Source organism: Oryctolagus cuniculus, chromosome 20 (genome assembly GCF_964237555.1).
Source record: "Oryctolagus cuniculus chromosome 20, mOryCun1.1, whole genome shotgun sequence".
NCBI lineage: Eukaryota > Metazoa > Chordata > Mammalia > Lagomorpha > Leporidae > Oryctolagus > Oryctolagus cuniculus.
The window spans coordinates 39,364,483-39,379,768 of record NC_091451.1 but is presented as its reverse complement, the minus strand read 5'-3'; the positions used below and the strand labels follow the sequence as shown (position 1 = coordinate 39,379,768).

Below are 15,286 nucleotides of genomic sequence, written 5' to 3'. Positions count from 1 at the left end.
CCTCCCAGGCTTCGTGGAGCTGCTCCTGCCTCCAGCACCTGCTGTGTGCCTGTTACCTACCGCCAGGCCTCGCTTGCCTGCCTGCCTGCCTGGGTCAATACACGTGGCCCTGATCCCTTGGCTCCCTTCACCCCATTTTCCCTCCTTTTTCTTTTCTTTTTTTAAAACTATTTTATTTATTTGACAAGTAGAGTTATAGACAGTGAGAGAGAGACAGAGAGAAAGGTCTCCCTTCCGTTGGTTCACCCCCTGAATGGCCGCTACGGCCGGAGCTATGCCGATCCTAAGCCAGGAGCCAGGAGCTTCTCCTGGTCTCCCATGCGGGTGCAGGGCCCAAGCACTTGGGCCATCCTCCACTGCCTTCCTGGGCCACAGCAGAGAGCTGGACTGGAAGAGGAGCAACCGGGACCAGAACCCAGTGCCCATATGGGATGCCGGCGCCACAGGTGGAGGATCAACCAAGTGAGCCACAATGCTGGCCCCTTTCCCTGCTTTTTCTAAACTGTGCACCCCCATCGGTGCTTCTTGGCACTCATCATGTTCTGGAAAGCACTCCTGGCCTCCAGAAGCAGCCGCAGCCTGCGTGGATGAGCCCAACCCAGAAGACAAGGAGCTGACAGAGGCCCCTGTGGTGAAGACGCCAGGGCCAGGGCCCCTTCCTGGCTGGAGGGAGGGGTGGCGTGGGAAGAGCTGCTTGGAGATGGTGACCTTGGAGCTGGGCTTTGGGACACAGTGGCCCTGGCTGGGTGGAGGAGAGAGGCAGTTGGATTCAAGCTCGTTAGTCCAAGGGAGGCTGCAGGAAAAAGAGCAGTGCAGCCCAGAGACCAGGGGGTGGGGGCGGGGTGGGGTGGGGAGTGCCAGGAGGCGGGCGGGGAAGGAGGCAATGAGCACAGAGAAGCCAGGGCCAGCTCGGACATGCAGGGCGTGGGTGTCCTTCATGCCGGGGTGGGGCAGGGCTTGACTGCTCAGCTGCGGAGAGAGCAGCATCCGAGGCAGGTGTGGAAGTGCTGGGACCTCAGGTGCCAGACGAGGGCCTGGGCTGAGGCTGCCTGGTGGGGCTGGAGGGGATGCAGTGTGAGGGGAAGGTGGGAACGGGGCCTAGGGAGCCCCAGGGGCTGCTGGTGGAGAAGACGATGGGGTGTGGGGGAGGTGAGTGGGGCTGGAGGAGGGGCCTGGGCCAGGGGCAGAGAGGGGGCTAAGGTGAAGGGAGCAGCTGAGGGTGGGATGTTCTGGAGACGGGGGAGGCCGGACAGGAGGACGCAGAAGGGAGCTCTGGGGACCCTGAGCAGAGGACGAAGAGCACATGGGGGGAGTGGAAGGAGGAGGTGCAGGCAGAGGCAGAAACCGAAGGAGGGGGAGGGGGCTGTGGTCAGCGTCAGATGCAGGAGGATGAGGAGGGTCCGTGGGCCCCAGGCCACCAGGTCACCCTGGTGGGAGGTGGAGCAGGGCCCAGGGCCTCAGGTTGAAAGGTCAAGGGGTGACAGGGCAGAGGGCCCGGAGGTGGGAGGAGGGAGCTGTGCACGGGGCGGGGGGGATGGGCTGGGAGGGAGGGCTAGGGTTGGGAGGGAGATGCTATGGGAGGGGGTAAAGGACAGGGCTGAGTCCAGGGGCTCCAGAGAGTGGAGAGCAGGAAAGACAAACGGAGGCTGGTGACTCCCAAGGTCGGCACAACAGATGACCTTGAACTGCATGCCTTAAGGCAGAAATTTGCTCTCCCACCATTCTGAAAGCAGATTGGAACCAAGGTGCTGGCAGGGCTGGGCTCCCTCTGACTGCAATCACCCCAGGGGAACTCAGCCCAGGACTGGGTGGCTCTGGGGACCTGGAGGCCACAGCCACGCCCTGGGGTTTGTCCTCAATCCCTGCCCAGCGGCACAGCACCCAGAGAGGCAGCTGATGCTGGCGAGGGCTGCACCTGCCTGACGAGCGGGGACCGGCTGGGCCCAGGTGTGTCCTTTCCAGGCCCAGCAGTCCTTAGTTTTGTTCTTGCACAGAGGTGGCCAGCCCAACCCCAGGCCAGGCCCATCCTGAGTCACTTGTTTTTCTCTGCACAGGAAGAGGAGCAAGAGCCCCATGCCCAGCAGGTGACTTCCACACTGCAGAGAGGGTGGGGCTCGGCCTGCGGCGCTGGCCACAGAGCTGCCCAGAATGCCTCTCGGTGGGCTCTGGCTGCCCCTGCTGCCCACCTCACCGTGCAGGGAGCTGCCTGGCCTGGCAGGCATTTGCCGCTGTGCCGCCTGCTCCGGAGCACAGACTGGGGGAAAGAGAGGAACCGAGGCAGCGTGTGTCAGTGCCGCTGACCCCCGGGCTGTGCGCGCAGTCACTCACCAGGTGCCATGGTGGGCTCCTGAGTCGGGGGTCCTCACTGCCTCTTACTGGGGAGGGGATTGCAGCTCAGAGAGACCCAGGTGCCACACCCAGTGACAGGGGCTGAGTTGTGTCCCCTCCCCAAGTCCAATGCGGCTGGTTTGGAACCAGGGTTCCTACAGGTGAAATGAGTGATGATGAGGCTGCCTCACTGCAGAGTGGGCCCCTGGGCCAGGATGAACGCTGGTGTTTAAGGGGGGGGCTCTGGACCCCATACCCACAGAGACTCCTGTGAAGCCGGGGGTGGGGCTGGAGGTGAGGCCTCCGTGCCCAGGTGTGCCCAGGGCAGACGAGGCCTGATCTCCTTCCCAGCCGCCCCAGCAGGAGCCCACCCCTGACTTCGGCCTCCCAGCCTGCAGGACGCCAAGGCCAGGCCTCCCTGGGGCTGCAGCGCCATCTCAGGTCCTTTGTTCTGAGTGGATCTGTCACTGGTGGGGCTCAGATTCAAATCCAGGCATCCTGGACCGAAGTCCAGGTTCTACCTTCGGACGCTCCGCAGTCTCTGGGGCATCCAGGAAAGCTCTGGGCCCTGTGCCATGGTCACAGCCACTGCTCAGAGCCTGGGGACTGTAGGTATCCACTCTGCCCCTGGTCGCAGAAAGCCCTTCCTTGCCGGGCAGGCAGAGTTGGTGCCGACTCCTTGCTGCCAGAAGCCAGAGCCCCAGGCCAGCATGTGCAGGGCATCCCATGTCTGCCCTTCCGTGCCGGGCAGGCAAGTAGCATCCCATGTCTGCCCATGTTCACGAAGCCACTGTGCAGGGACCTGTGTCCCAGGGGCCACCTCCCCTTCCAGGGAGGAAGTTCATAAGCTCCGAGGTGAAGGAGATGCCCCCAGCCTAGACTTCACAGAGAAGCTGGGACCGCCACCCAGACTGCAAGTACACCCTCCCCACCCCACCCCCAGCACGGGGAGGCCCCTCTGCTACCGAGCAGAGCTGTGGCACTGTGATACAACAAGGAATATCAGGGCTGGTGCTGTGGCGTAGTAGGTAATGCTGACCCCTGCCACGGCAGCATCCCACGTGGGTACCGGTTCAAGTCCCTACTGCTCCACTTCTGATCCAGCTCCCTAGTATGGCCTGGGAAAGCAGCGGAAGATGGCCCAAGTTCTTGGGCCCCTGCACCCACATGGGAGACCTGACTCCTGGCTCTTGGCTTTGGCTTCACCCAGCCCTGGCCTTTATGGCCATTTGGGAGGTGAACCAGAGAATGGAATGGCAGATCTCTCTGTCTGTCTGTCTGTCTGTCTCTCTCTCTCTGTAACTGTGCCAGCTCCTGAGACGAGGTCTTAGCATCGTGTCGATGGGGCACTAGGGCGATGCAGGTTGTAGTTGTATCTTCGATCCCCATTCCTGACACAGAGCCCCTGAGACCTTGGCCACGTCCTGAGGGACGGGAGCGTGTCTCGTCCTGATGAGGGGACCTTGGGAGCCTCCTGGAAAGCCTCAGGGTGGTGTCTGGTGCCAGGCCAGTCTCGTTCCTCACCCCCTCCCTGCCCCCGACCTCTGGGGTGGGGTCAGGACAAGCTGGATCAGTCCCAGTGGGTGTGGGGAGCGTCTGTACAGAGACGGTGGTGGGGGACTCCAGCTCATGCCTCTCCCCTGTCCCTGGCCCTGCGTCTCTCTTCTCTGTTCTCTTGCAGCCGCCACTGACGCAACAAACCAGCGAATGCTCCAAGCATCCCCCAAGTTCTGCGTGCCACTGGTTCATTGAACCCAAGGAGGGGCGTGGGAACCCCAGTCCATAGGCCGTAGGTCAGAAGTACAGGCGACAACCTGCTCCTCGCCACTGGTGTCTGAACTGGGGACACTCTCGTGGGACTGAGCCCTCAGCCACGGGCTCTGCCTCTACCTGTAGGTAAATGCGGTCACATGGATTGGACTGTAGACATCCGGTAGGTGTGGATGCACACTGGTTGTCGGCAGGGAGAACCACACATGTCTGCCCACACAAACGCGACGTGTTGGGGTGACTGTGACAGTGGTAAGGACAGTTTGGCTTTTCCCAGCTCAAACACGGCCGACCTCCACCTTGTCACTGATGTAGATCCCAAACTGTGCGTCTCTCTGTACCACCAGGGTCCCCACGCTGTCACCCTCCTCTGGGATCTGGTCTCAGGGGCCCGGCCCATGTCCCTGCCGCTATGCTGTCCCCTCTGCCCTCCCATTATGGAGCACAGGCGAACTCCACTTCTCCTACAGGAAGATGAGGGCAGGACTCACACATGGGGCACCCGACCTCCAGGATGACAAGGGTAAGGAGAGGCCCCGGTGAGTGGCAGACAGGAGACCACCCAGATCCTGCTCTGGACAGACACCATCTCCCACACGGAAGCTTTTAGTTTAGGCTTGTTTTTGTTTTTAATGCATCAGCAGGGCATTTTGAAATCGGGCCTGCAGGATTAAATATTTACCCAATCAATTCCGGGGGTGTTTCAAGGGGTGGTGACACAGAACAAATAGCTTGGTGACCTCGCTCACAGCTCACCCTTTGCATCCACCCAGTCACCCATCCACCCACCCACTCACCCACCCACCCACCCATCCATCCATCCAACTACTACTGGTTGAGGAAGATTTTCTGTAACTAAAATCACTGGATACAGGGCTGGTGTTGTGGTGCAGTGGGCTCAGCCACTGCCTATAAAGCTCCACCCATATCGGAGCGATGGTTCAAGTCCTAGAAGCTGTGCATCTGATCCAGTTTCCTGCTAATACGCCTGGAAGAGCAGCAGATGATGGCTCAAGGACTTGGCTCCCTGCACTCATGTGGGAGACCTGGATGGAGTTTCAAGCTCCCGCCTTCAGTCTAGCCCAGCCTTGGCATTGTAGCGATTTGGAGAGTGAACTAGTGGGTGAAAGATTTCCTCTCTCTCTCTCTCTCTCTCTCTCTCTCTCTCTCCCCATATGTGTGTGTTTGTGTGTGTATACATCTTTAAAAAAAAGTAAAACAAGGTCACTGGATACATGAGAACAAGAGGAGGGACGGAGGCAGGAGGGCAGGAGAAACAGGCAGGGACCACCCTGTGGCAGACAGGCGCCTTGGAACCGTTTCTTGAGTGGGAGAGGGAATGTCTCAATCTGAACAAGGAGGCTGGCCTGGGGGTGACTTGTCCATCACACCAGGGCATCGCTCATCCAGGCACTACCCACGCACGGCCATTGCTGTAGGGAACCCGTCTCCGGCCTTCTCCCAGGCCTCTGCCTGTCGCTGGTGTCCACCCGCTCAGCTGCCTCTCCAACTTCTTAGTAGGTATGGGGGCAAGGGGTCACTATTCATGCTTAGCAGGCCCGCATGTCAGCCGGTAAAGCCAAGGGCTGGAAAGGAGGCTGCTGCCTAGAGGCCCTCTGGGGTCCCAGGGAGTTCACAGGGCCTCATGATCGTGCGTGGAGCTGGCGAGCTGAGCCCAGGACACCCCGGCTTAGACATTGTCTCCCTTGGGTGCTTTCCTTGTCATTGCTCTCCCGAGGCTGTCCTGTGTCCGGCTCGGGGCTGTGTTCTGGAGGCAGGAGGGAGAGGAAGTCCCCAGGGCGGCGGCCCCCTCCCTTCAGCAGTGGCTATCATTCTATAAAAAGGGGTCTGCCTGTTTCTTGGGAGATCGGGTTCCTGATTTCATGGCAATAAGCCAATCCCTGGGGCTGCAGCAGTACTGGGGCCAGGCGCCATGTCACAAGGTCCCTGAAATATTTTGCGTCATGAGCAGTCACCTAACAGGAAGTGTTTCTCCTATTGCACCCTGGGTTACTACTGGTGACAACTCGGGTTGGGACAGGGAAGTGTCCTGTGAGCCGGGACAAGGGCCTGGGCCAGCTGGCTCTTGCTCTCAAACCCATAGCCCGAGTTTTCAGAATGGACCTCGGGCCTCCTGGACACCCAGCAGGACCATGGAGGGGGTGCAGCCAGCAGCCAGCTCTCCTGGAGCCAAGATGATTCCTTGAGCAGGTCCCAAAGTAACAGCCCCCGCCTTTGCATCCAGAACAGAGAGCCAGGAGCCCTGGCTGGATCTACTGAGAGAAAGGGAGATGAGTGATGATCTAGAACCTTCCACAGGCTCCGTTAGGAACCCCAGCAACAAGGGCTGTGAGGACAAGGATGACAAAACACCTTCAGTTTTGGATCACCCTACTGGGATTCTGGGTCAGTTTTCCCGAGTCGTGAAAGTGCAAAAATGAGAGGGATTTGGGGTCCCCATGTGGCACATGGATTTGGTGGGGAGACCCCCCCACACACTCAGAGCTGGTGGGGGCAGCCCGGGTTACCCAGAGCTGTGGGATATGGCTAAGAGCCATTGTTGTGGCACAGCCGGTTAAGCTGCCACTTGCGATGCTGACGCCAGCATCCCATATCTGGAGTGCTGGGTCGGGTCCCAGCTGCTCTGCTTCTGATCCAGCTCCCTGCTGATGTGCCTGGGACCCCGGCAGCAGAAGACGGCTCAAGCGTGCAGGCCCCTGCCATCGACATGGGAGACCTGGATGGAGTTCCAGGCTCCTTGCTCTGCAGCCCGGAGGCCATTCGAAGAGTGAGCCAGTGGACGGAAGATCTCTCTCTCTCTCTCTCTCTTTCTCTCTCTGCCTTTCAAATAAATAAATAAATGAATATTTAAATAATACAGTTAGTGTTTGCATAGCACTGTTTAAGACTTCGCATATATGGCAGCTTTTTAGCCCTCACAGCAGAGCCATGAGGTAGACAATCCTCTTACATAGCTGGGGACACCGATGCCCAGAGAGGTGCTCAACTTCTCCAAATTGCACAGCTTCTAAGCAGCAGAGCTGGGATCTGAACCCAGGGATTTTGAAGTCCACGTACCGACAACCTGTGGGAGCAAGACAGGCTGCCTGGCTCCAGGCCAGGGGTGAGCGGCTGGAGGCAGAGCCTTGTAGGAAGTCTTACTCCAGACCTCCCAACAGAGGGTGAGCCGGGCCCAGGGAGAGGCAGGGAGAGCCCCTCCTTTGGGCAGTCCAAGCTCACTCTCCCAGGGGTTCCACTGTCACACTGGCCACCACGAAAACCCGCATTTGCCAGAAGTCCCTGAGGCTTGGGGCACACACAGCCAGCTCCTGCCTCTTTCCACAGGCCTCTGGGTTATTTCCCCGGACTCTGGGGGGACCCTCCCCCGAGAATACAGTGCATGTATGCCAATGGCGAGAGCTGGGCCAACTGGGCCAGCCTGTGCTACTCAGGAGGAGCGGGGATTTGCCTGCAGCCCCAGAGCACATCACTGGCACAGCCAGCACAGAGACCAGGGCTCCATTCCTGAAGCAGCCCGGGGACCACGCCATGTACCCAGGAGAGCCGCTGCTAGGGCGGGGCCTCACCAGGCCCCTCCTTCAGGCCGCCGTGTGGCAGCCTTGGTGTGTGCGCTCCCCGCAAAGGCCTCCCAGACCTTGCTGTGGACACAGGCACTGGCCTGCCTGGGGGGCAGCCGGCGCTCCACCCACATACCAACAAGCCCTGGAACCTGGAGGGAGGGGTCGGAGCCTGGAGGACCAGGCAAGCACACCATAATTAAACACCTGCTGTGTGCGAGCTGTGGACCAGGACTTCAAAGTTCTACCTCTGTTTAATCCGCACAGTCACCCTGGGAGGGTTTCTCCCTCCATCCAGCCCATCTAGGGACCACCACTCCCGCCCCTCACCAACCCCTCTGCCCTGGGCTCCCGGCACCATCCTCGGCCCCCACTCGGCACAGGGAGCTCGTCCCAGGCCATGCCTTCCCGCTGGAGGAGGCTACAGCTTTGTGGGGTTGACGACCCTGCCCAGGAAGAGCACATTCTGGGTGCTGGGGGAGGAGATCACCACCAGGAAGGGCCGGTTGAACCACAGGACTCAGTGATTCTTCTGGGCGGACAGCAAGACGATGGAGGTGCCCGTGGCCGCCGCTGCCTCCGTGCCAGCCTCGTCAATGTCAAGGGTGGCCTTGTGGAAACTCTGGGAGAGAAATCACAGGCATTATCCCCGGGGCAACCTACACGGGGCCTGGGCGCCTGCTTGAGCCCAAGGCTGTGTTTCACGAGTCACGCTGACTGGGGACAGCACAGCTGGGGTCACTGCACCCGTGGGTCATGGAGCTGGATGCTCGTCCAGGATACGCAGTAGCGAGAACTATGCTCAAGTGAGCACCTGCTCTGGGCCTCGGGCACAGCACCTGTCGTCTTGTGTGATCTTCCTAGCCAGCCTATGAGGTCAGCCGTGTAATGCCCACTTTACAGATGAGGAAAATAAATTCAGGAACAAAGCAACCCCAGCACCATACGAGACAGACCTGGAGCTCGAACCCTCAGACTCGAGACACCTCCCTCGGGTCTGCATCTGCTTCTCTTAGCTGAAGCCACAGGTCTGTTTTTCAAGTCTTTCCCCAGGATAACACCTGCACCCAAGCCAGCCTCGTCTGCCCCTCCTCTGTCCCTCCCATGGCGTTGTCACCAGCTAGGCGAATGCTGTCTCCCAGAGTAGAGCAGGAAAGGTCCCTGAGGCCAGGCACTGGGGGACACCTAGCTCCACGCCCAGCACGTGGCGGTGGATGACCGAGCAGCCTCGGGCTTGGAGACTCCATGTGGCGGCAGGGCGCACACCTGCTGGCCCCAGCAGCTTCCTGGGGGCAGAAGTCAGTGCCCTCCCAGGTCTCCAGGGGCTGATGGTGGAGATGACTCACTCTGGACACCTGCAGTTTCTCACGTTCGCTGATGCCGGAAAAGTCAGCCCGTGGGGAGACCAGTTCTGTGAAGCCGAGCTTGGGCAAGATCTGATTGAGCAGGTAGGAGCCAGAAATGGAGAACTTGGGGAGATGCAGCTCCAGCGGCTTGTAAAAGTTCCTGCAAGTGATACTGGCTGAGGACAGCGGGTCAGGACAGGCCAGGGGCCCTGCAGGGCACAGCACGCCTGCCTGGCACTCTGGCACCACAGCACCCCCTGCGGCAAGAGCCCGCAGTGGCTGCAGCCCAGGCTCCCTAGCCCCGGGCCCTCGGCCTGGGGACCTCCCCCATGGCACAGGCTGCCCTCTGCCTGGGTGCCAGTGACTCTTGGTGGCACACAGGCATTCACCTCTGTGGGAGCCCTGTGGGTCTCACTGTGTTTGCTTGGTGGGACTCCCTGTACCACCAGGGCTGTGTCAACTTTCCCACCCACAGCTGATGGCCACTGGCTGCTTTTCGGCAGGTGTTGGTTGGACCTTGTTTCTCATGGCCACAAGCCAGTGGGAAGCTTCTTGGCTGTGTCCTGGGGTGGGTGGGTGGAGCTTTATTTATTTATGTATTTTTTGACAGACAGAGTGGACAGTGAGAGAGAGAGAGACAGAGAGAAAGGTCTTCCTTTTTCCGTTGGTTCATCCTCCAATGGCTGCTGCGGCCAGCGCGCTGCGGCCAGCGCACCGCGCTGATCCGATGGCAGGAGCCAGGTGCTTCTCCTGGTCTCCCATGGGGTGCAGGGCCCAAGCACTTGGACCATCCTCCACTGCACTCCCGGGCCACAGCAGAGAGCTGGCCTGGAAGAGGGGCAACCGGGACAGAATCCGGCGCCCCAACCGGGACTAGAACCCGGTGTGACAGCGCTGCAGGCAGAGGATTAGCCTAGTGAGCCGTGGCACCGGCCTGGGTGGAACTTTCTTAACCATCCCCACCCTGGCAGGGCCAGGGCTGACCCCAGAGAGGCAGACTTGACACAGGCCCCTTTCCTCTTGGGGTGTTTCTCTGCCCTAGCGAAGGGAGCCTCATTTTAACTACAATGGGAGAGTTCGTTAGTTAAGGATGAGGCTCAGAGGTTCTTTCGCGATCCGGCCAGGGGGCGGGTGCTCCTGGCTTTCATCAGAAGGGCCTCTGCAGGGCCGCACCACTCACCTCCTGCTCAGCAAGCTGTCCCATCCCCGCAGCGTCCCGGGCGTCAGCGCCTCCTCCACTTGTGCCATTTTGCCTCGGTCGGGAAGGACAAAGAGGGCCGAGGCGCCTCCCTTATAGTCCATGCGCAGCACGGAGCAGGCCAGGTGCTGGTCCTGGAGGTACCAGCGGTGCTGCTGGTGCTGCAGCATCATGGGCACCTGGACCACTGTGCTCTCGTCCACGTAGAAGTCTTGGGGCTTGGTCTGGGCGAGGATGAATGGCTTCTCCCACAGCGCTGCAGCGAAGATGGACCGAACAGCACAGGAGTTTCAGATCCTCCCTTGCTGCCCCCACACAGTGCACCCCAGGCCTTTCACCAGCTGACTGCCCGGGGCCTGGGGCCTTAGGGCTCACTGAACTGTGAGACAGGATGGGGGCAGGCGGCACCCCCGTGCAGATGTGTGAATGGGGTGGGCACAGAAGGCAGAGTAGGGGCCAGTGTTGTAGCAGGTAAAGCCACCACCTGCGATGCCGGCCTCCTATATGAGTGCAGGTTCAAGTCCTGGCTGCTCCACTTCCCATGCAGTCCCCTGCTAATGCGCCTGGGAAAGCAGTGGAAGAAGGCACAGGTGTTTGGGCCAACACACCCTTGTGTGAGAGTCAGAAAAAGCTCCTGGCTCCTGGTTTTGACCCGGCCCAGCCCTGGCCATTGCGGCCATCTGGGGAGTGAACCAGAAGATGGAAGATCTCCCTGTGTGTCTGTCCCTCTCTCTGTAACTCTGACTTTCAAACAAATACATTAATTAAAAAAAAAAGAAGAAGAAGAAGAATGCAGAGTAACAGAGGATGCTGGAAAGGGGTTGGGTTGGGATCTCTAAGACAGAAAGAGGAGACGCTGGATGTGGGAACGGACTCCACCCTCCTTAAGAGAGGAGGGCTCTCAGCTTGGGCTCCAAGTGCAGGCAGGGGAGTCTGGAGTCTGGAGGTGAGAAGTGGGGGGACTTCCTGTTTCCCCGGCGGAGATGAGGCGAGGTTCTCAAGTTCAAGTGAGCTGTGTGCAGGGGTTGGAGGAGGAAGAGGCAGTTCTTGGTTTCGGGAGAGTGGAGTCTCACACAGGGTGGGGGCGGTGTGGGGTGCCCAGGAAGAACCTTGCCCACAGATCCCAGGGGAGGCCCACAGTCCAGGGGGGTCTCCTTCTCCACCCTCATTCAGCTGCCGATGGAGATCATGGGGTTCAGGCAAATTGGACCAGGGAAGTGGGAAGGAGGAGAGAGCCGAGGAGGTGGTCACAGGGCCAGCACTGCGTATGGGGGCGGTGCCTGGAGGGAGGCGAGGACAGGAGGGGATGCACATGGCTCCATGCCAGGATCAATCCGGACAAAATGGAGAGACCTGGGAGTCCGGCCAGTGTCTTCCCGACTGCGAAACCCACGCTACTGGTTTCCCTCCTTCCTTGGTTATTTCAAAATTAAAAGTATTTAAAAGTCCTCCGTAGTGTGGAAAATCCCGCGTGCTGAAGGCGCGATGAGCAGCCTGCCTGGACCACAAGTCTGGGAACGCGTCCCGGAGTTTCGCGGCCTGTGGGTTCTGGCTTTGCGCTGGTGACATGTGGGATTTGGAAGGAGGCGAGAAGCCACCATTGCTCCCCTTGAGCCTTCACTGCAGAAAAGCAGGAGTGAATCCTACAGGATCCCAAAGGGTAGGGGTGGGGCCTATAGGATGGGTGAGCCCTATAGGAAAAGGGTGGGGCCTATAGGAAAAGGGTGGAGCCTATAAGATGGGTGAATATGTTAGGATGGAGTGAGTCCTATAGGATCCCATAGGAAAGGGGTGGAGCCTATAGGTTAGGGGTGGAGCTTATAGGGTAGTGGTAGATCCCATAAGATAGAGGTGGAGCCTATAGGATGAGTGAATCTGTTAGGATGGAGTGAATCATATAGGATGGGGTGGAGCCTATAGGAAAGGGGTGGAGCCTATAGGAAAGGGGTGGAGCCTATAGGATGGGGGTGGAGCCTATAGGGTAGGGGTGGATCCCATAGGGTAGGGGTGGAGCCTATAGGGTAGGGGTGGATCCCATAGGGTAAGGGTGGAGCCTATAGGATGGGTGGATCCACTGGGATGGAGTGAGTCTATAGGATGAGGTGGGTCCTATGGGGTCAGGGTGAATCCTATGTTCTCTTTCACGTGACTTGGAAGCTTCAGAATGAGAACTGCTATCATCAGAGCAATGGCAAGTGCTTTTCATGGAGCGTAGGGAGCGGCCGGGTCAGCAGGCAGAGGCAGTCGGCAGAGATGGCGTCTGGGGCGTTGTGGGTCATTCAGTCTCTGCAGCTGACCCATCCCTGCTCCATCCGTCATGGCAGCAGGAACTCTGCCAGGGCCCGTAATGAACGGGCGTGACTGTGTGCCAATAAAACTTCAGTTACAGGGGCACGTGGCCAGCCAGAGTGGGCACAGGGACTGGGGTTTTCTTAGCCCTTTAGGCCTTCTGCTCAGGAGCATCCGAGTTCCCATTGTCTGCGGGGCAGCTGGTGGGCTATGGTCCACGTCCCCCAGGGATGCACGGAACCACGGACACGACGGAACCCTGCATGCTCTTTTCTAGACACACAGACCCATGCTAAACTCGACTTCTGAATTAGGCACAGTTGAGATCAACAACAATGATGCGTGATACAACAGGGAAATTATAATCGTATACTGCAGAGTTCTTTTAAAGTGGCAGGTTGTTTATTTCTGGAATCTTCTATTGAATCGTTTCAGCGCATTACTGAAACAGCACAACGCAAAACCTGAGGTAGAGGAGGGCCTTTGACAGTGGGCGGAGCTGAGTGCAGATCTGGGCCCAGCAGCTCCCTCTGGTGGCTGCCTCTAACACAGTCCTGTCACTTGTATTGCAAGAATAAAGTCGAGGTAGGAAAACTGGCAAACACAGGACAACGCTGGAACAGGATGTCCCTGGTGGGCTGCGTGTTTCCGTCACACCCAGCCTTCCCAGTTCTCCTTTTGGATATCTGAACACTTGGCAAATTAGGGTGCGGGGGGGGGACCTAGGACCCACCAAGATCCAGACTCTTACCCTTGAAGTAGATGTAGTTCGCCAGCACGAGCTGGGTGCTGGGTTTGAGTTCTCTGACCAGATCTGTGATCTTGCCCCGGGTCTCCGCCCTGACATGGTCATTGATGAGCTGGGCTGCATCCTCGGGCTCTCGGAAGTTGGTGCGGAAGAGCCTGGACGTGTAGAAGGCCATGTGTTGTTCAGGAACCTCGGGAGGGGCTCCAAGTCTTGGCTCAGAAACAGGGAGCTGCCCACGTGGGTCTCCAGCCTGTGGCCCGAGAGGCTGAGTGTGTGCAGGAGGTGCCGGAAGCCCTGGTGGATGGTGGCCCTGGGCAGCTCCGTGAGGTTGAAGCCCAGGCCCTGGAGGATCTGGGTATTGGAGCGGGCCCCCAGGGAGAGCAGGGCCAAGGTGACCGAGACACTCAGTGGGGAGAAGAAGATGTTCGCCCCAGGCCGTTCGGAGGCCACCAGGTGGTAGAGGCGGAAGGCAAAGCCAGTGTTGCCAGGCAATTTTGAGGCTGGGGAGCCCTCCTCTGTCCCTGGAAGCTGCTGCCTGGAGGCGTTGGTGTGCGCTTCACCCCCAGCTGCCCACCAACCAGGGCCAGGGGGCCGGCCAGGAGGAGGAGCAGGTGCACAGCAGGGAGCATCCTCTGCGCTCTGAGGCCTGGAGATTCCCCAGCGGACACCCGGCCCCGCCCAGAGGATGGGCAGAGGCCCTGAGTAACAGCCTTGGCTCCTGTAGGGGGCACTCACCCTCACACTTGGGTGGCCTGGGTGACACAGCTCTCCTGTGCCGATGCAGTAGATTTCCAAGGCACACCTGGTGTCCACCCTCTCCCTTCATTTCCTGTCTCCGGGAGCTCTGCCTGCCTCGAGTCTCCATTCCAGCCCGCAGCGAGAGAAGCCAAGGGTGCAGAAGGGACTTCTCCAAGCTGGTAACCAGCAAATGTGGGAGCGAGGCCCCAGTCTGCGGGCCCTGCCCAGGGCAGCCTCCACCATGCTCCGAGGTGCACGTCACCGGGTGCCAGCCTCTCTCCCACCATCAGCGAGGGCAGCGGAACGGCGCCTCCTGTTAGTGCCCGGTCCAATGAGCACGCTGACCCCAGTGAGCCATTTGCCCGAGGTTGCAGGGATGGGATCCGTCACCTTCTCATAATGACCTGATCCTGCCCACGCCAGGATGCTCTGATCTCCGCCACCCAATCTGCTCTCACGCCACCAGCTGGCCCTGCCACCCCTGGTACCCCGCAGGCCATCCCTAACCTCGCCCTCACCTCCTGCTCCCCCACCCCAGCTCAGCTCTCAGGACGGCCCAAAGGCTGCCCCTCCCCTGCTGGGACCCTCGTCTGGTCTCCAATAGCTGCTCTCCGTGTGGCCGGCACAGCCGCACACACTCACCCGGGGCATGGCTGGGTTCCACCAACCCTCAGTGTACAGACACAGAAGTTCCGGTTCTCTCGATTTGCATGTGCTACATTTACAAAGTTTATCACATGCCCTGTAGCTCGTGGGGGTGGAGTCAGCTCCAACCCAGACCATTGTCATGGCTTCCTCTCTAGGAGGGTCCATCCTGGGATTTCATGGGTTGGGGTGAAGCTGACGTGGGACCCTTAACACATGTGCTTGGACCCCACCCCGCCCCACCCCCACATCTGCCTCCGTGGCTGTCCAGTGGAGAAACCCAGAATGGCCCCACTTGAGCGCCACCAGAGCTCCAGGACTGGGTCCTGGCTGACTGCCCTGCACCGGCGGGGCCCCAGGGAGCAGAGCCATAGGGTGGTTGGCTGCGGTGGCCTACAGGGGTCACTCTGACCCCCATTTCTCACCTCGTTGGAGGGCGCCCACTGTCCTGGCCTGTCCTGGACTTGCCTGGTGACCCCGGGAAGCTCTCAGTCCTACTCAAGTGGCCCCTTCCTCTGGCAGGGGTGGGGACCGGCTGCCCCACGGGCTGTATCAGGTCTGTAAAGTCCTGTGGTCCAACCCTGTCAAGGCAGCCGCAGGCAGGACTGGAAATTCAATCGACCTCTAGCAGGCTGTCGCAAGTTGA

General features: G+C 59.7%; 1 protein-coding gene across 1 annotated transcript; it reads right to left on the bottom strand.

Annotated features, from left to right (window-relative positions):
• Nucleotides 1-6,550: 6,550 nt before the first annotated feature.
• On the bottom strand, nt 6,551-15,238 carry LOC100359005 (kallistatin; the record flags this gene model as incomplete). The annotated part of the gene is made up of 4 exons (XM_070065349.1): nt 6,551-9,182; nt 10,203-10,476; nt 13,261-13,412; nt 15,066-15,238. Coding segments are annotated over 4 exons (1,068 nt in total), but the record flags the coding sequence as incomplete, so codon positions are not given.
• Nucleotides 15,239-15,286: the final 48 nt, after the last annotated feature.